The 20,867-nt window shown below is 40.3% G+C and overlaps 2 protein-coding genes across 2 annotated transcripts in view; one reads left to right on the plus strand and one right to left on the minus strand.

Annotated features, from left to right (window-relative positions):
* Positions 1-1,430: 1,430 nt before the first annotated feature.
* On the minus strand, positions 1,431-12,066 carry LOC139447364 (carboxypeptidase B-like). The gene is made up of 10 exons (XM_071228680.1): positions 11,934-12,066; positions 11,303-11,387; positions 9,021-9,236; positions 8,098-8,199; positions 7,329-7,433; positions 5,620-5,730; positions 5,071-5,161; positions 3,954-4,159; positions 2,430-2,514; positions 1,431-1,640 (listed from the first exon to the last, which is right to left on the minus strand). Exons 1-10 carry the CDS (start codon positions 11,999-12,001, stop codon positions 1,453-1,455), a joined length of 1,257 nt encoding a protein of 418 aa, XP_071084781.1. The 5' UTR covers positions 12,002-12,066; the 3' UTR covers positions 1,431-1,452.
* Positions 12,067-15,649: 3,583 nt separating this feature from the next.
* The window catches only part of LOC139454111 (uncharacterized), a 32,184-nt gene continuing 26,966 nt past the window's right edge, over positions 15,650-20,867 (plus strand). The window contains exons 1-2 of the mRNA XM_071235628.1: positions 15,650-15,692; positions 16,137-16,227. The gene's annotated coding sequence lies outside the window, so the exon portion shown is untranslated. The remainder of the gene's footprint in view (positions 15,693-16,136; positions 16,228-20,867) is intronic.

The following is a 20,867-nucleotide window of genomic DNA, read 5'->3' on the forward strand; positions in this document are numbered from 1 at the left end:
CCGGCCGCGTCATATCAAAAGACGTTGAAAGGATAGTACTTGTTGATACCCTGTCTTGCTCGCGCAGCATAAAGGGCAAAAACAAGGACTGGTCGGATCGGAGTCAGAAAACTGTGTCTGAGTTGGTTTTTCATGTTAAACTGCGGCTGGAATCTCAGTGGGCTAGCACTATACTTTCGGCATCAGTCCGGACTAGTCCAAGAAGCCACACACACCCCATACACTTGTGCATGAACTTCGCTATATACGTGCAAGAATCTTGGACGCGACGTTAAACCCCTTTAACCTCACCTCATTAACAATGGGTGTCACGGGGGACCCGGTTGTCGGAGTTTGCTGTGTAGAGTTGCGTCCCTTGGGCACGCCAGAAACAAAAATCGAATCCCGGTTCACCCCGAAGATGCTTCTAGGTTACTCAGCAGCATACCCGTACTCTCGTGGCTTTAAGATGAGACCTGCATCACGTTGGGCGTCCTCCCACATCAAGCTGACTCGCCGTGATATAACTGGAATGCTGTTCAAACTGGCGCCTGGTTGCGTAATTTAGTGTCATGTGACAGGCACGTGCATGAAACTATTTCAAATATGGATTCCTACTTGCATTGGCCCAGATCACCCTTAGCAATGAAAAGACCTGTATCACCGTTGCCAGAATAGTTAAGTATGTGAGTTCTCAAATACTGCTTTACATTGCATCGGCAAATTTAACCTAGGAGCTGCGAGACAACGACGATGAGAACTTTAAATGGATATAGTGATACAAGAATGGTAAAAGTGTTTGAGTTGAAATGAAAGATTAAAACAAAGCCGTGTGTTCAATTTGACATGGTAGAACTGGTATATGCAAAAGATTCCATTCAGTCCCGTCCTGCTCAAATATGTATATATTGTTCCGATATATATATACTAGGCATCCTTAAAAATACTTTGAGATATCCGTTGTTCAAGACAGCCGGGGTACAATTATTATATCATAGTATACGGGCCACTGAGATATATAGTCTTCAACAATAGACGGTTATGATGTTAGTAAAGTAATCGTGTAATTCATGTATCATTCTGAATCATTGTCTGCTAAATTAATATCCCGACGTGATAGCAAAATTATATATCACAATTATCTAATATATTTCTCAATCTAAAGACCGCCCCGTGGTCAAGTGAAAGAGCGTCTGCCAGGAGAGCGGACGGTCAGTAGTTCGATCCCCTGGTCGCGTCATACCAAAATATGCTTAATATGGTCTTGGGCGGCCGGGATTCAGTATACTGTCTCTAGCTAGCTCTGTAAGGGGGCAAACGTCCGGACTAGTACAAATCGCCACTCATATACCTATTGCACCTCACCTAAATGTTGTGTTTGCATAATACACTTCCGACTATGATTTATTGTGTGGTATCCTGCTACAGATCAAAGACAACAAGCGATCGTCTCAATATAACAAGGAACTCAATTTATTTTGACATATTAATGCTACTCATAAACGCCAGCACGCCCGCCAGTGTCTCCTGTCCTGAGGGAACTATTTGGTCTGGCGGAAGCAGAAATCCATATTTTCCTGTGTCACGCAGTTCAACTCCGACAGAGTACTCAATGTTGGCCCCGCCGTATGTCCAGTCCGCACTACTTCCGGTAGCCACATCTGGCAAAAGGGAGAAATCGTGTGATCATTTCAACAAACTATATATTGATAAATATCACGTATTGCAATAACTCGATCTTGAAGCTAGTCGCCTCTTATGGTGGCCATGAATGGAAGAGACCTATTGAGTCCATGAATCCCACCGAAAGTCATTACCTTGTCATGGGACGTATCAATAATACACAGGTCAGATTCAATGAATTATGATAATCATATAACTCAAATTCACCTCATCATATTAAGAATCCTTTATAAAATAGTTAAAATAACGCATATACCCTATTCGACGTTATAAGCGCCAAGGGCGCGATCAAAATTAGAATGAGTGATTGAGTATGGTTTTACGCCGCTTTTAGCAATATTCCAGCAATATCACGGCGGGGCTTCACACATTGTACCCATGTCGGGAATCGAACCCGGGTCTTCGGCGTGAAGAGCGAACGCTTTACCCACTAGGCTACCCGACCGCCCCATCAAAATTAGAAAAAGGGGTCTCTTATTAGAAAGATGTTGAAAGATGTTGAATTTCCTGGTTTACGCTGACAGCCTGAAATGTTTATATACGACTGGTATATTTTTCCAGAATATAATTGCCCATAATTAAGGGTGCATATAACACACGAGTGCGTATTAAACGCGAATATATAGGTCTTGTGTACATTGATCAATCGGAAGGGGTGCTAATTGGGATTGTTCAACAGGCAATATATCAGCAAATATCGCCATGGGCGCTTGTTACGTCGAATACGGTACATCCACTCGTACGTTAATAGATGTTAATGTACGTACATATTATGTTGGCAATAGAACCGTATTTGTATTTGGTACCATGGACCGACTCAATGGCACCCACTGCAGCAGCCGACGTCACGTCCTGGAGTGAAAAGATGCCAAAGTCAGATTTACTATGATCTCATAATTAGCATTAATGGTGGTTACTAAGGTTACGGATGACTTATGGTAGAATGAATATCTACCATCAACAATGCCTTAAATCACGGCACATAAGGTGAAATAAAAAAATCTACAATTATTAATACATTAATATAACGACAACTAAATGGTAATTCCTCTTTGATAAAGTTGTAGTTACTGTAATAAAATGTTCGTTGTTGTATGAATATTGTTTGCATGTGTGCTGCAAAACTTGAATGATGAAAAGAAGACGACGAATCTTCCGTGGTCATTCAAGATAATTTAATGGCAGTTAGTTCATCACCATAGGCAAGGCATGGCAGTTTGTCAATACACGCACACGGACAGCACATGGTTACATAAGAAATATGAATCGGGTGCATATAACTGTCGAACCGGCAACGGAATGGCAGACAAACGAAATTACACCCCAAGACATGTACACAGCATCAGCAATAGGTGAACAGCCTGGTTATTCTTACTTTTATTGAATAGCATTCATTCATTACTATATGACAAATGTCATTGCATTTCCTTTAATGGTTCGAAACAGTGAGAATATGTGTGGTATTCCATCAGTTCTGTATTTGTACAAAAGTATATGCCTTTTGTGGATTTTCATTAATATAGTCAAACATACTAGTTATGGACAGTTAGGTTAACCGGATTGGGCCTGTATCTGTGATGTGTACTCTTGAGCCTCCATACAATGGTCACATTTCGCAAAACGTCTACTTGTTCGAGTTTTGCTATCCAAAACCCACTTTCAAGCCTAAGTAAAATTCGCGTTAGTTTGTGTGAGAGTGTGTGTGAGTGAGGAACGGATTTAACATATTCTAGATGTCTATACTGTAAGTCAAGAAAACTCAGGAAAGTTTAGTTGGCAGAGTTGGTCTACAGTAAACTACGTTTATAACGTAAGTGAGTGTGAGTTGGGTTTAACGCCGCTTTTAACAGTATTCCAGTTATATCACGGCGTGTCAGCTTAATGTGGGAGGAAAGCCCGAAGTGATGCAGGTCTCAGGCGTTTACCACTTCGGTGAAACCCACGAGCACGGGTATGGTGCTGACAAACCTAGAAACATAATCGGGGCGAACCGGGATTCGAACCCACAATCATATGTTTCTGGCATGCCCAGGGGACGCAACTCTGCACAGCGAATCGCGGCGCCTTAGACGACTGGGCCACCCTTACCCCCTACGTTTATAACGAACACGCTTAGAACTGACGGATATATTGTATCATGTAGTGATATGTATCCTACACCAGATAATGGTCATATTAGCCGAACATATTCGCCTTTTGGGTGGGCACATGGTCGATGCCGAATTCACGTTGTAACCTATTATAATTTAAAACGTGCAAAACATACTATCCTAATATAGACAGTGGCGCACCTGAGCATCAGCATCTTTAGGCAATGCCTTGGTATATCCCCATGGAGTCATCCATAACTGAGAGTAGCTGTGGAAGTCAATGAAGCCAACGACGTTGATGGTTTTGTTCTGTATGTAGTCGGCGATACCGCTGACCACCTTCTCAGAGAACGCTGATGGTCCACAGTAGGAGTCGGAGCAGGGGTCCGTGCTCGCACCTGGCTGGGCTGAAAGATGATGAGATAAATGAGTGAGTGGATGAGTTTGGTGTGAAGCCGCTTGGAACAGCATTTCAGTTTTACCACGGCGTGTCAGATTAAAGGGAGGAAACCTCGAAGTGATGCAGGTCTTCGATGTTTTAACACCAACGAGCACGAGTATGTTGTTAACAAACCCATACATTTAATCAGGGTGCCTGTAGGGTTAGAACCATGATCACGGGTTTCTGGAACGCCTGAGGGACACGTGTCTGCTTTACGGCGCCTTAGATGACTGGGTCACCCGTAATCAAAATATGTGACCACGAAGAGAAGAGGAGCCTTATGAGTGCTTCGAAACAATTGTGCTGTGAAGTTATAAAGAAAGACGTTTGACGTCAACTTACTTCCGTAAAAAATGGTCATGTGTGCGAACTGTACAAAAATATCTATTTTTCTCTCGTTAGTTCGTAATGTAATAAAAACATTATTTCAAAACATTGCAGCATTCATGCCTACGTTCAATTAATCAAACATTATATCTAAAAACTGCAATTATTACCTAAACAGTAATAAGTCTGAAAATGGGACTTTGCAGAAAACGAGTCCAAATGTTGATGCCACATATCTCAATTTTTAAAATACCATGATAAGTGATAATGTGATTTCTCACCCATAAGGTCCCCTTTCTTCTGGTGGGTCACTTATACATGTATTGACATAATGACCATAGTAAATTTCCAATTTGTTCCATATCAATAGAATAAAAAGACAATCAATATAAGGCCATTATTGCTGCCTACATTTAACCAAGTCAGAATATCGGTCTTAAATAATCAATGTTGAATCCATGTATTCTCTTCTGTAAAGACTTCCCTTGGCTGCATGTAGTCATGTATCGACACACACGAACCAGCGCCAGTATATAACACAGAACCTACCGCACCAGTGAAAGTCCCAGTTTCTGTTTGGGTCCACACCCACACATCTCTGACCGTCACGCTTGCTCCTCGTCTTCCTCCACATACGGTCCTAAAAAGTTGTGTTTTTTGTTTCATCAAATAATGCCAGCGTGTTATAGGTTAGCCATAGAATAATAAACAAAATCCAAAGAAAATATCTAATTTATAATTTAATGATTTGGTGACGACAACGTATGTTCGTGAAACAGGTGACATGTCCTACAAGGCGAACCCGTCGTGAATGGTCACTGTGTTGGTATTTCTTAACAGTGCGTTTAAATCATGTTGTCTCTTCAAATAAATACTGTTAACAAACATGTAAATTTTATCCTGTTTAGAACTTAATCGAACTTATCCATTTGAACCCATAATCATTTTATAATGATTTACCCGTTAGATCACGACCTTGACCAGACATATAGTTGTGTAAGTTTTGACAATGGGTCAAAATTGTTAGGATATTCTTCTCGTTATCACAAATGCTATAATAGCATTATCGCCTCGGTGGAACGTGTATACGTAACTTACTGTTTTCCGGGTGTATTCATAGCCGTCGATGTTGACAACGGGGACGATGTAAACGTCAAAGGCTTTGAGAGCTGCCGTCACATTAGGGTCTTTCCCATTTTGCTCCAGAAACTGTTGCAAGATTGACACAGACGTGAGCTCTCCATAATTGTACATTTCATATCACTGCATTACATCATATTAGATTACATTATATTACAATGCATTTACATTACATTACATCACAACAAACAACATTACACAACAAAACACAAAATTACATTACACTGGGCATATTTACAGTGATAGTTCAATGATAGCACGGGTGACCAACTTGGTTATTACAGGTGTAGTGAGGATGTAGATGTATATTGCAATAAGCAGTTGATGACAGTATCTACACCGAGTAGATAGAGTAAACCGCAACAAGAGTTACCTTTTACCTGGACGAGAGTAACGTTTTACCTGGGCGAGAGTAATGTTTTACCTGAACAAGAGTAACCTTTACCTGGACGAAAGTAACCTTTGACCTGGACGAAAGTAACGTTTACCTGGACGAAAGAAACGTTTGACCTGGACGAAAGTAACATTTGACCTTGACGAAAGTAACATTTGACCTTGACGAAAGTAACGTTTAACTGGACGAAGGTAACATTTGACCTTGACAAAAGTAACGTTTGACCTTGCCGAAAGTAACCTTTTACCTGGACGAAAGTAACGTTCGACCTGGACGAAAGTAACCTTTCACCTGGACGAAAGTAATGTTTGACCTGGACGATAGTAACGTTTTACCAGTACGAATGGAACTTTATACCTCAACAAGAGTAAGGGTTTACCTGGACGAAAGTAACGTTTTACCTGGGCGAAAGTAACGTTTTACCTGGACGAAAATAAGGTTTTACCTGGACGGAAGTAACGTTTTACCTGGACGGAAGTAACGTTTTACCTGGACAAAAGTAACGTTTAACTGGACGAAAGTAACATTTGACCTTGACAAAAGTAACGTTTGACCTTGCCGAAAGTAACCTTTTACCTGGACGAAAGTAACGTTCGACCTGGACGAAAGTAACCTTTCACCTGGACGAAAGTAATGTTTGACCTGGACGATAGTAACGTTTTACCAGTACGAATGGAACTTTATACCTCAACAAGAGTAAGGGTTTACCTGGACGAAAGTAACGTTTTACCTGGACGAAAATAAGGTTTTACCTGGACGGAAGTAACGTTTTACCTGGACGGAAGTAACGTTTTACCTGGACAAAAGTAACGTTTTACCTGGACGAAAGTTACGTTTTACCTGGACGAAAATAAAGTTTTACCTGGACGGAAGTGACGTTTTACCTAGACGAGAGTAACGTTTTACCCGGACGAGAGTAACGTTTTACCTGGACGAGATTAACGTTTACCTGGACGAGAGTAACGTTTACCTGGACGAGACCAACGTTTCACCTGGACGAGAGTAACGTTATACCTCAACAAGAGTAACGGTTTACCTCGAGGATGTTAACGTTTAACCGTGTTACTACTAGATTAATTACACGTAGACGAGTAGCCGCATGCGTTTCAACCTTAATACGGGGCACATCGAACATGTACCTCAATGCTTAAATTACATGCCTAGGTATGGTCAAACAGTAGCTTCCCATGTTACCTATTTATAAACATCTGACATTCCCAGATATTCTGGTATTACATGTTTGTAAAATGCGTCAGATTGTACGTATACGCACCTGTCCTGTCATGTAAATTACTGTGGCAGGTGAGATCCACTCTCTGGCGTGGATACCGCCCTCCAGCCATATTCCTGGTTTCCCTGGACGAGGGTCCACTGAAATCTAAACATTTGTTGATCAAACAGTAACTTGGAAATGTCAGTATCCTTATGTCAAGTTGAGGAAGCAATCGAGCGATACCCAAAGGAATGAAGACTTTATGTGACACGTGAGCTAATTTCAGGACATTGGAATTCCCTTCTTTAGACGACAACTTATTATATTTTTAGAACTAAATTATTGTTAGAAAAACACAGGGGCTCCTATTATTGAGTATCGTAATAATAGATTATATAACCGTTGTCTTCGAATTAAGCAGAACATCGAATGAGCACAATAAATCACATTGCCAAGAGCATGCATATGAACCATTCAAACAATTAATCCCCCAAAGGGGCAGTGGGATAGTCTAGTGGTTAAAACATTCTCTCGTCACGCCCAAGGCCCGGGTTCGATTCCCCGTATATGTCCAAGGTCCGGAGCTAATTTCTGGTATCCGTTACCGTTAAATTGCTGGAATATTGCTTATTGCGGCATAAAATCACACTCACTCACTCACTAATCCATTAAAATCCCGTACTACATTTAGATGTGATGTAGGGGGTGTAGGTTAAGAACGCATGTTTAATGGAACGTGTTCTTTAAAAAGTATTTGCTTTTGCCGTTTGTTTTATCCCTATCAAGCAGTACAATGAGAAATACGTCAGCGCTGTGTGTCAGGTATCACCTTGATTCCATTCAGCTGGCGGCCTTCAAATGATTCAGTGATAGGGAACAGCTGAGCTATTTCAGAATACTGAGAAACGATGTCCTTCATCCAGTCCATAATCTGAAATAGATAAGTGACATATAACATATGAAATTCTTCTTAATTCTGCTGTTGTTCTATTCTTTCTCACTTTCATTTTCTCTCATGCGTTCAATTTTTTTGTACGGCTTAATGGTCTTAGTACAATGTCATGTATATGTGGTTGTATAACAAATCAGCAATAATTCACTCTTTTAGTCCACAGCACGTAGGTATGTCTTGTATTAAGACAAGAACATGTTGATGGACGTAATACTTAATACTCCCTTAATAATAACACAAAGTTGTTTTTAAATAAATGAACTCAAATAAATGAAATTACATGAAATACTTTATGGAACACTGAGATACCATACCGCAGTTTAACATGAATACCCCACTCAGACACAGTATACTGACTCCGAGTCGACCAGTCCTTGTTTTCGCACTTTAATGCCGAGCGCAGGGTAACAACAAGTACCATATTTTAACGTCTTTTGGTATGACGCGGCCGGGGATCTAACCCCGGACCACCCGCTCTACCACTAGGCCACGGAGGCGGTCCATTGGGTTCTGAACAAAGCAGCAAGTTAACCAAGGTAATGGACAGATTAGTAATTGAGTGATTCGTTAATGCCGCTACAGTATTCCAGTAACACGGCGTGTCAGCATAATGTGGGAGGAAAGCCTGAAGACACGCAGGTCTAAGACGTTTACCACTTTAGAGAAACCCACGAGCACGGGTATGGTGCTGACAAACCTAGAAACATAATCAGGGCGAACCGGGATTTGAACCCACAATCATAGGTTTCTGGCATGCCCAAAGAACAGATGATCCTGTTTTCTTTATTTTGACAACATACCTCGTCGAGATCATGATACATGCGGTAGTCAAACCCAGCTCCAGCATGCTGTTTGGACATGATGTTGGTTTTTAGTTCGTAGTCAATGTAGGCCTGTACATTCGGAATGAGAACACGTGACGTCAGTCGCAGGTGGCCCAATATGTAACCCATATCCGGTCCAACCCGGAAGTCGAGGTGTGAATTGGGTCCGGAGCTCTTGTGCCATATGTCAACCTTAATAATTATATAGAAAGTTCTTGGTATGCAAGAAGACTTATTTGTCCAGTTATTTCTTAAATGTCACTGACAACAGACATATAAAACACTTTTCGTCGATTCCATTGTACATAAAGGATCACTGAAAATTAGTGATGACACCGGGTGTTCTAGGAAAGGGAAATATGTTCGTTTCCCAACGCACCCAGCAATACTAGTGCCCTACGTTGTCGGCCTATATACAGTGATAGCGGGTTGGGACCATTCAATCAATACAAGATAGTGCGTTTACTGTTTTTGTTGAAACTAACACCATGTGTTAACTATATCTTATTACTTCATCGATTTTATTTGATGAACATTACACTAATACCTAACGTAATGTTTTGAATTACTTTGATGTTTTCAGATGTTTTCTACGCTAAGGAGGCAGTACATACATGTAATAAGTCAAGGTTCTTTACGTCACATCGGATATCTTGCAACTGTAGCAATGGTACATTGCATACAATCGACATTGTACGCAACAATGGTGTTTGACACGATGCAATGTAACACAAATAAACAGGTCTTTGAAAGGCATTTAGAAGTGATACACATAAGGAAGAGACTATATGATAATTACCTAGCTGGCTTCCATTTGCCCATTGCTATGTCCATTTTTTCCCCTATCAGTGCTATAGCTAATTACCCCGGCCTCCCGTTTGCCAAGTGTACTTACTTACTTACTTACTTACTTACTTACTTACATACTTACTTACTTACTTACTTACTTACTTACTTACTTACTTACTTACTTACTTACTTACTTACTTACTTACTTACTTACTTACTTACTTACTTACTTACTTACTTACTTACTTACTTACTTACTTACTTACTTACTTACATACTTATTTACCCCGATGGGGTTGGGGAGGAGAACTAAGGGAACTGGGTATGGTGGATGTTTGTTTGTTTTTGTGATTTTGATTTGGTAGGTTATTGTGTTTTTAGATGCGTTTTATTAGTTCCGTTTTTATTAAGAATACGCCTAAGGCCTTGAAGTTTTCTAGTTTATTTTGTGGGTTTAGTATTGCTTCTAGAGTGAGAGCCTTGTTTAGATTGAGGGTGGTTTGTAATGCGGTTCGATGTGTTAGGTAGTGTGTGCAGTGGATGAGTGCGTGTTCTGGGGTTTCTGGTTGTTTGCAGTGTGGGCAGTTACCTGTAGTGTGTTTTTTTTAATTTTCTTTAGGTGATTATTTAGGTTGGTGCGTCCTGTTTGGAGTTTAGTGATTACTCTGTCGATTTTTTTTGACGGATGGAGAATTTTTGGTTTGGTATGTGGTTTGCTGAGCACTTTTTTGATTTGGCTATTTGAGTTTAGATATAGGTTATGCCATTTTTGGTGATTTTTTGCTTGTTTACACTTTTAATTTCTGATTTTGAGATGGGTAAGTTTAAGCTTATTTCTGGGATTTTGAGGGATAGTTTAGCTGCTTTATCGGCGTTTTCATTACCGTATATTCCTACGTGGGCGGGTATCCACAAGTAGGTTATTTGTTTGCCTGCCTTAGTTAGGTCGTTGGAGCTTTTAAGTATTTGATTTATTAATTTAGATCGTTTTTTGGTATTTTTGTCTTGGAAGGCTTGCAGTCTACTAAGGGAGTCGGTAAGTATTAGGATTTTTTTGTGTTTTTGGATTCTTGATTATGGAGGGCTGAGGCCATGCCCATTAGTTCTGCCGTGAATATTGATTGGTTGTTTGGGAGTGTCCATTGCCTTTACTTATCTATGATAACTTAAGTACTGGCTTCCATACCATCAACGCTAAGTACTGGCTAAGTGTTGGCTTCCATTGTCTATTGCTAATCACCTATCAGCGCCAATCATCTGTTGGCTTCCCTTGTTAGTTTCTACCCTTTGTTATTTTCCATCTTTTGTTATCTTATTAATTTTGTTGCCCTTACATGTCTTTACATGTACATATATATGCTCTCTGTCTCATGGCATTCATTCTCCTGATGAGCGTTGTGTTCCTCATAACTTATATCCATAAATTCTCTTCCTTACAAATAAACAGATCATATTAACTTTCAACTCACCCTTTCCTTGGCCAAGTATTGTTGAAATTCATCGAGTTGATAAAACTCCGCTTCAGAGTTGGGTGTCACACGAATAATTTTGTGCCTGTATTGATAAATAAACAACAGATCGTTACAGTCACTAGCGAGTGAGTGAGTAAGGGCGTTTGGTTAAACGTCGCTCTCAACGGTGTTTCAGTTTTATCATGGCGCGTCAGCTTGGTGTGAAAGGAAAGTTAGGTGAGGCAGGTCTTATAGTAGTGCACCTCTTGAATGAAACCCTTCAGTGCTGACATATCTAGAAACATAACCCGAGTAAACCGACGATCATTGGTTTCTGGCACGCCTTAATAACCAGTAAAATGCTTTGACGATTCCCCACACCCACACCCACACCCACCCTCATCACCAACTCCACCCGTGTCACCACCCACCACCCACAACCAACAGTTATTGGCATGAGCAACAGCTGTTATCATACCTTCCAGCTGAGAACAGTAATAACGGAAACATATAAAAATTAATTTTGTTTCACGAATATGATATTATCTGCGTACATTGAAAAGTACAACATGAAATGAAATATTTTCCAAGCCATTTATTGAACATGTATTATTCTATGTTAGGATGAGAATAATGTAATATTTCTTACCCGTCATAACGTACTTTTTCAGCATAGAAAGTGCCGACACAACACACTAAAAGAATAGGACGCAGCATACCTCCTTGCCTCACTACAGCGTTTCGTAGGTAATGATAAGACAGGGACTGACACGCCTTATCACTTGACGTGCACTGTCAGGTGAAATGTAACAATACACCAATACATGTGACAGGCGTTCAAAGCTCAGGTAAAGGATTGTAATAACAATAGCGGGATATAGAATTTCATTTACATGTATATCCTATGGAGAGCATGACCATGCTGAAATCGGCAATTTACATATAATGCACGAATACTGGATAGGGACCGATCATTTAATATGTGAGGGGTGCAGTAGGGTGTCGATGTTTAGATTGTTTTGTCACTGCTTGATTTTTTTCAGTGAAAGGAGCTGAAGAGTTGTTTTTTTCTCTTTTAAACATTTTTTTTAATAAAGAATTTTGGGGTTCAAAACTGAGGACAAATTACTTTATTCAAGCTTTTTAATGTTGTTGGGTTTTTTGGTGACGAATGTTGCCCCACAAAAGCCAGGGTTCACAATAACTTAAATCAAAAACCTTCAATGTTGAATTTATACAGCCATTTAGACGTACAAAGTTATCTTTAACGTAGGGTAGATTAGATCCTTCTCACCTGGCGGCTGGTACCGAAATAAAGACTATACTCACCAAGTTTCATGATTTATAATTTGCATTTATCGATGGTATTGAGTATGTTATGCACACTGAATTCTCAACAATATTTAATTGCATTTAACTAACCTCCTGATAAAACGAGCCACGAAGGGCCATTTTTTTTTTGATGGCTCAGCATGCTGTGCCCATTGATCATTGGTTCGCATACGAGTTTCGACCCGAAAATAACCTTTGGCCTGTGACATCTATATCCGTGTCTGTGAGCTTTACCAAAGTCGTAAACGTCTGAGGGTATTTATGGTGGCTTCTCCTATTTAAGAAAGCAGTCTAGCGCTCATTCCAAGGAGTGTTAAATACCCAAACCGAGGGTGGCATTATTGTGTTTAACAACACAGTGGTTGTCTTAATATAAGTTCTTGTTTTGAAGGACATATACAGTCAACATGTGGTAGTGGTAGTTATTACAATGACAGGGTCACAGATGGCCCAGTCGTCTGAGGCGCCGCAATTTCATCTAAAAGCGGCGTTTATCGCTGGCGTTGTGTGCAAAATAAATCCATCATATGATTTTTTAGGTCAGGTGTTACTGTAGGTCTTGGAGCCTTTGAGCATCTCCCGATAACTTCCTTTAAGTTGACATAACTGAACTAACATTCAAATAGATTTATTCCCATCTGGTCAGCATATTGGATGAGCATAATACTCAGTACCCACTGACAGGATGGTAACCTAGATATGTATCGGCCGATATACGTCTACACCCCGTCAATGGTCACCGCTACCTTAACGCGTTATCACCATGCATTGTACTTGTCCTCTATTCACCAAGCAAGTTTAAGCAGTAGCGTGTTGGTGGAATGTTATCAACAGTCAGAGAATAATCTACGAGGTACGAGGAGTTGCGGTATAGCTGCCCCAAGTCAGTTAATTATGTAAGTTCTGAACATTGGAACACCGTATGAACAATACACAGCTGTGTGCAAAAAGAAAAATGTTTAAAAAATCAATTCTACATGATTAATTAAGACATTTCCTTGCAACCACGAAACACACAAACACTCTGTTATGCAAATTGTGTTAGTGGTGGGTATTACAGGACAGGGCATGCTAACCCTTTTCACCTGGCGTCATCACTGATTTGTTTGTGATCCATTATATTATTTTCATCTTTCGGCAGATAATCAGAACAGAACATAACTTTATTTACGCTCAGGCCGGGATCCTCGGCATACGAGGTACAAATTTGAAAACAGTAAATACATAAGATGGCGGGATGGTTTACATGGAAGATTTTACAGTTTTCATAATTACATTACAGAATGTACAGTTTCTTAATAAAAAAAAAATTTCAATAAATAAGTTCTTTAAATTTAAAAATATTTGGGGTTTTAGCATGTGAAATTGCAACATATATTTTCCGTTAATTCATCACCAACATCGCTCATGTTGCAGAGTTTACACGTTCGTTCATTGGCAGGAATTTTGTGCCACCTACCTAGATCAATAGGTAAATGGTGGCATGGGGTTCTAAGCAGAAGGGATTTTACAGCCAACGAGAAAGGGATAACTAATACTTTTCAAGGACGAGTTCAGTTTTACGTATGCGATATGTGATACCTTTAGAAGAATGTATAATCCCTGCATTCGATTTTTGAGTGATTGATGCTTGCATATGCTCGCCCAGTTGTAGGACAGTCTGATATCTGAGATCATATGTCGGTCTGTTTCAGATGAACTGTGTTATCTTAGTGTTACTGACATGAAATGTGATAGCCTGTGACCAAGTGTATGTCATGCCCATATCGTACTCTGTTGTATACAGTATCACATCCACGTGGCACTAAGTTATACGTCGTCTACTTCCCTTGTGGTAATATGCGTTCACACCAGGCTTAAACTTCGAAAATTTTAAGTTTTTTCATTTGTTAATTCTTTATATTATCATCATCATCATCATCATCATCATCATCATCATCATTATTATTATTATTATTATCAAAATAACAAATGCAGCAAAGAGGGTTTTGGTGATCACAGTCAGGTCAGGCTAGTATTCGTAAGGGTCATCATCAGCTCAGGGCCCTTGCCCCCTCTACATGCAGCCCAGACAACGAATGGACTTCTCCCTGGAAGCGCTGCATAGGCAAACCCACAACAGAACTTTTCGGAGAATGTGAAGACTCACCAACACTGCAGCCTTCTGTATTACCCAGATTGTCAGAAGGGTTGTATTCCTGGTAGGAAACCCGGATACTCTCCCAATGTTAGTCAACAGATTGGGAGCTACCAAATCTAAGGCACCGAGAACAATGGGGAGACGGACAACTTGGTACTTGGGATGCAAGCGTGACATTCCGAAAGCGAGGTCCGCATATTTGCCATGTTTTTCCCGAATTTTGTCAATCACATTATGTAAATGTACATTGTAGGCATCATTGAAAAGAACAAGTAAACGAACTCGGTTTAAAGGATGTTTGGGCAATCGTCAATTTAAATGTTTTATTCAGATTCATGAATACCTGTCAAAAAAGAATTTGATTTGTATAATCAATGTTTTTCTTAACTAGGCAAATAAAGATTACTCAAGAAAAGATTTTGCCAAAAGGGAATAATACCTAAACCATTACATATTATGTCCTTTGGAGGAGTGACTATTTTCCTTGTCATATTTAAACCCACCTGTCAATGTTCGGCTCGCGCAGTACTTTTTCAGTATACATGTTGTGAAACTAGTCCGGATCTCGGTAAAGTCCTGCTTCCCAGATAACTATTTTAAACGTTTATATGTAGCTAAAGGCATAAATACACAACTAGGACTTGTAAATCTGTACATGTATCGTCCCAAACAAAGGGGTTTTGTTTTAAATAAACAGGGTATCATTTTGAAAATATATGGTTTAAATTTCCAATTTTAGGCATCAAAATTTAGCCAATGTTTGTGTCGTCCTCGTCTTTGTCATTTTGATACACATAAAATCGTAGCCTAGACTGGATTCGGAATAACTCTGCATGGCGTCATGAAACTATCGAGATTGCCCCTATCTTATCTAATATTTGAAGTGGTTTGCAGTTGAGTCAGGCACTGCCTTTGACGGACAGAACAAGTGCACAGGTAGGCTTATGGTGATTCTAACACACACACAAAAAAAACAGAAAATTGTAACAGTTCCCTCAATAGGTTCTGTCGCATTTACATTATTTCTGTCTACTTCTGTTCACCTTACCCCATCAATAATGTACTGATTAATCTACTTTATCCAAACATCAAATCAAGAACTGTATACCTAAGCCAAAAGTGTCAAAGCGAACGTGTTTTATAACGAAGCCATATCAGTAATATGGTGCCCTAAACTTGCTGTGAACACAGGCCTATGATCCTGCGCTTCAGATCTTACTTAATTACTTTCTTTGGAGATTTAACGTGCGCTTTCCGACTGATGCGTATTTCAGACCGCTTTCAGGAGCAGTTAAATACTGGATTCGGAATAACTATGTATGACGTCAGAACGCTAACGAGATTGCCCATATCTTATCTAATATTTGAAGTGGTTTGCAGTTCAGTTGCAGTTTGTACTCCAAGCGAACAACACCTCCCAAGCCAGCACAGAGCATTGCCTGATAGTCAGCCCAGGAGAACTCTAACATCGGTAATTATCACGTTATCCTTTCAGCCTTATTCACATACTCTTAAAATCACTCTCACCGTTTGTTTGTTTGTTTGTTGTTTAACGTCGAAACCAGCAATATTCCAGCTATAATACAGCGGTCTGTAAAAAATCAAGTCTTGGCCAGACAATCAGTTGCAGTTTGTACCCCAAGCGAGCAACACTTCCCAAGCCAGCACAGAGCATTGCCTGATAGCCAGCCAAGGAACTTACTTACTTACTTTGGAGATTTAACGTGCGCTTTCCGACTGATGCGTATTTCGCACACGGGAAGGAAACTCCACCATCGGTAATTATCATCACGTTATCCTTTCATCTTTACTCACATTCTCTTATCACTCTCACCAAATTAATCACAAAACCCCTAAATCCTTAAAAAAAAAAAAAACACTCAAACACACCCTTTCGTCTCAAACCAACACCTTACCCTCCCCCATCTCCTTAACACAGCACGCTCTCATTTCTATTCACTACCCACGCCCACCACTCAAACGCATCCTTTGACCCAACTCCTAAAAACAAAAAACACCTAATCCCCCCTTCTCCTAAACACAACGCACGCTTTTTCCTACTCACCACCCACGCCCACCACTCACCTATCACTCCACTCCTTCGACTAAATATTTCCTAATCCCAGCTTTCCACTTGTCTCACCAACCCCAGCCTTCCAGCAAAAAAATAAATCTCTAGGGTTCAGGCACCACACATCTCAACTCACCTATCACTCCACTCCTTCGACTAAATATTTCCTAATCCCAGCTTTCCACTTGTCTCACCAACCCCCAGCCTTCCAAAAAAATAAATCTCTAGGGTTCAGGCACCACACATCTCAACTCACCCAAACCAAACACCCCAAAACATGACAGACACACGCATCATCTCACACGCAGACACCCAAGATCCTGACTTACCCACACCCGCGGAAGCGCACAACACTTCCGGGAGAAGTCGAAAACATTGTTCCGGACGAGTGTGGCTCAGACATGGAACATACCATCCCCACCAAACCAGCCAACTCGCCTCCACAATACACAAACCCCCCAAAACGCAAGCTCGACTCATTCACTCCACCACCTTCTCCCACACCCCGGCTTCCTTCATCACCACCTTCGCACTATACTTCTTCGCCGCAGGCTCAGCATCAATCCTAACTAAACAACTCTCAGCAGACAGGATAGGTTTATGGTTTAAACGCGAAAAAATCCATTACAGCAACATAAAAAAGCAAATAAAGGTTACCAAATAATATTCCCAAATCAAGATTTCTTCAATGCAGCTAAAAAAAATAGTACAAATATTTCACGTAACCGTAACAAAACCAATTCCAAATTGGCAGCAGTTCACCCGAGGGGTAATAAGAGTAAACCCTAGAAAAACAGCCGAAGACCTAGAACTCTACACCCAAGAAGCAAACACAAATCAATACCCTCAACCCCAAATAACCAGCACCCGCAGGATAACCTCAAACAGAAACGGCAAAACGGTCCCTACCTCAATCGTTATTGTAAACTTAAAAAAAAATGCTAAATTTCCTGAAGCCCCTAAACACATCTCTTTCGGTGCCCACACTAAACTAGAAGTTAAACCATACATCAAACAGGTCAAACAATGTTCTAACTGCCCTAGATATAACCACACGGCCACCCAATGTACATTTAAAAAATACTAAATGTAAAAAATGCGCCCAAACTGATTGCCCAGAAACATGCTCTCCCTGGTGCATCCATTGCAAATGCAGAAAACATACATCACTCTCAAACCAGTGTCCGCACAGACATACCCTAACACAACAGGCCACAGACACATAAACATAGATTCGGCAAAAATCCAAACAAGAAAATATGCACCACCTACATCCAAACCTCTCCTCCCCACACCACCCACCACATCCACACATCACCTCACACAGCTACCTACCAACTCCCCCATAACATCAACACCCGCATGCAAAGCAAACAACAAAACCACAGACACACAACGACCCTCAGCCAGACACTCTACAGCCCCCAAGGCAACAACACTTCCCTACAAGCAAGCACAACAAAAAACTCAAACACTGAGGAAACCACAGCTACACCCAACACGCAAGCACAAACGCAACCCCCCACACCACAAACACCTCCACAAGTCTCCCCAATGGAAACCCAAACAATAAAAACCAACCTAAACGACGAAGACGAGTATTCTTCCACCGAGGAAATAAATGAAATCACTTTCTCAGCCCCTAAAACAAACAAAAGCTTCAGGCGCAAAAATCCTCAATTAACTAGCACTAAAACTGTTAATAACCTCACACTACTCCTAGCCTACATGCATAAGCAAAACTCACCAAATGCTAGTACTAAAGCTTTTCACTCAGTAGCGCAAAAACTAAAACTCACAACTCTCTCCTTTGAGTTATTTCTCTCCCAACTTAGGGAAGCTACCAATTAAACACAACCTAAAACTCAAAACAAACTAATAACCTCTCACCCCTCAAAATGGAAGGACTAAATATATTTCAGTGGAACGCTAACGGATTAGCCTCCCACGGCCAGGAATTAAAAGCTAAATTCAAACGAGACAAAGGTCAACACATAGTCTGTATACAGGAAACTAAATTCTCTACTAGATCTAAATTCACCCTACCAAACTATAACTCAATAAGAACTGACCGAGCCAAAACAAACCCAGGTAGAGCCGGAGGCGGCCTAATCATATACGTCAGGGAAGACTTAAGCTACAAAGAACTAAAAATAAACACACCGAACCTAGAAGCAAACGGTATCCAAATAACAAATAACAACCAAAAAATTAATTATAAATATATACCACTGGGTAGAAAAACAGGTCAAACCTGAGGATTTAAACACCCTCCTCCAAATAGGCAATAAATCTACAATCTTCATAGGAGACTTTAATGCCCACCATCCTACCTGGGGTATAGAAGATAAAATAGATAAACACGGAAAACTCTTCTCAGAATGGATAGAACAAAATGACCAATACTACTAAATAACAACCAACCTACTAGATACGACAAAATACACCACAAAATGTCGGCTATCGACTTAACCATATGCACCCCAGATTTAGCCCAAAGTATTCAATGGGAAGTACACGGGGTACCACTATGTAGTGACCACTTCCCCATAAATATAACTATAGGAGACGTAAACATCCCAACACCAACCCAAAACCAGGAACCTAAATTCCACTACAACAAAGCCGTCTGGGACAAATTTCAGGAAATTTGCAACCAAGCTAACCTAGCTGACTTAGAAAGTAACGACCCCGAAATCTACTGTAAAAACCTCACTGACTACTTAGTATATAATAAACGCAGATAAAAACTCCATTCCTTTCAAAACAACCAACATAGGCAAACCCTCGGTTCCTTGGTGGAACGAGGAGATAGAACAAACTAGACATAAACGCAAATCCGCATTCAATAAAGCCAAACGTGACTTCAAACACCTAAAGATAGCACATGAACTAAATCACAAAGTACAAAGCTTAGTTAAAACAGCTAAAACTAGAGACTGGAAAATTCTTTGGAAGAAATTAACCATCATACAGACGCCAGGATAGTTTGGCGCGAAATCCACGCCATTAGTGGCATTAAACGTCATAAAAAAACTCCCAACATAAACAATTCAACAAACCCCACTAAAAAACCTAGCAAATCACTTCTCGGCCGTCAGTAGCAATAGCAACTTCAACCAAAAATTCCAGGAACAACAAATCAGAAACCAAATTTACCAAAGAGCCAAAAGATAATAACCTAGAAAATAATCTCCATTTCACAATGGAAGAACTACTCCACGTCCTACAAAATAGGGAAAAGGGCACAGCCCCAGGCTTAGACCTTACTTCATACCAGATAATTAAACAACTACCACCCAAACTACTCCAAACTCTTCTAAAACTCTATAACCTCATATATCTAAACGGACAGGTCCCATCACCTTGGAAACAATCCCTGGTCATACCAATCCCCAAACCCAATAAACCAGCTGACCAGGCTAATTCATACAGACCAATCTCCCTAACTTCTAACTTATGCAAAGTAATGGAATCAATGGCAAAAAACAGGTTACAACACTACTTAGAACAAAACAACATAATAAATCCAAACCAAAGCGGTTTCACTCCTGGACGCTCAACCTTAGATAACCTCGCTCGACTAGAGCAGGACATTAAAACAAGCCAATTTAACAAACAATATACTACAGGCATCTTTCTAGACTTCTCCAAAGCATTCGACATGGTTTGGCATAACGGGCTAATACAAAAAACTACAAAAAATAGATCTTAAAGGTCAAATAGTTAACCACATCCAAAGTTTCCTAACAAACCGCAAAATCACCGTAGGCATAGACCAAACGCTATCGGACCAATGTCCCCTAGAAAATGGCACTCCCCAGGGCAGCATCCTAAGCCCAACACTCTTCAATATTATGATTAACGATCTATTCGAGGGACTATCCCCCAAAGTAAACACATCAAAATTAACGGATGATGGAGCCCTCTGGATCCACACTAAAAGCATTAAAATGGCCCAAAACTTACTACAAAAATCTCTAAATAAAATACAAAAATGGGCTGACAAATGGGGCTTCTCCCTAAACTCAGAAAACACA

Source organism: Haliotis cracherodii, unplaced genomic scaffold (assembly GCF_022045235.1).
Source record: "Haliotis cracherodii isolate W230 unplaced genomic scaffold, xgHalCrac1.p SCAF_10, whole genome shotgun sequence".
Lineage (NCBI taxonomy): Eukaryota > Metazoa > Mollusca > Gastropoda > Lepetellida > Haliotidae > Haliotis > Haliotis cracherodii.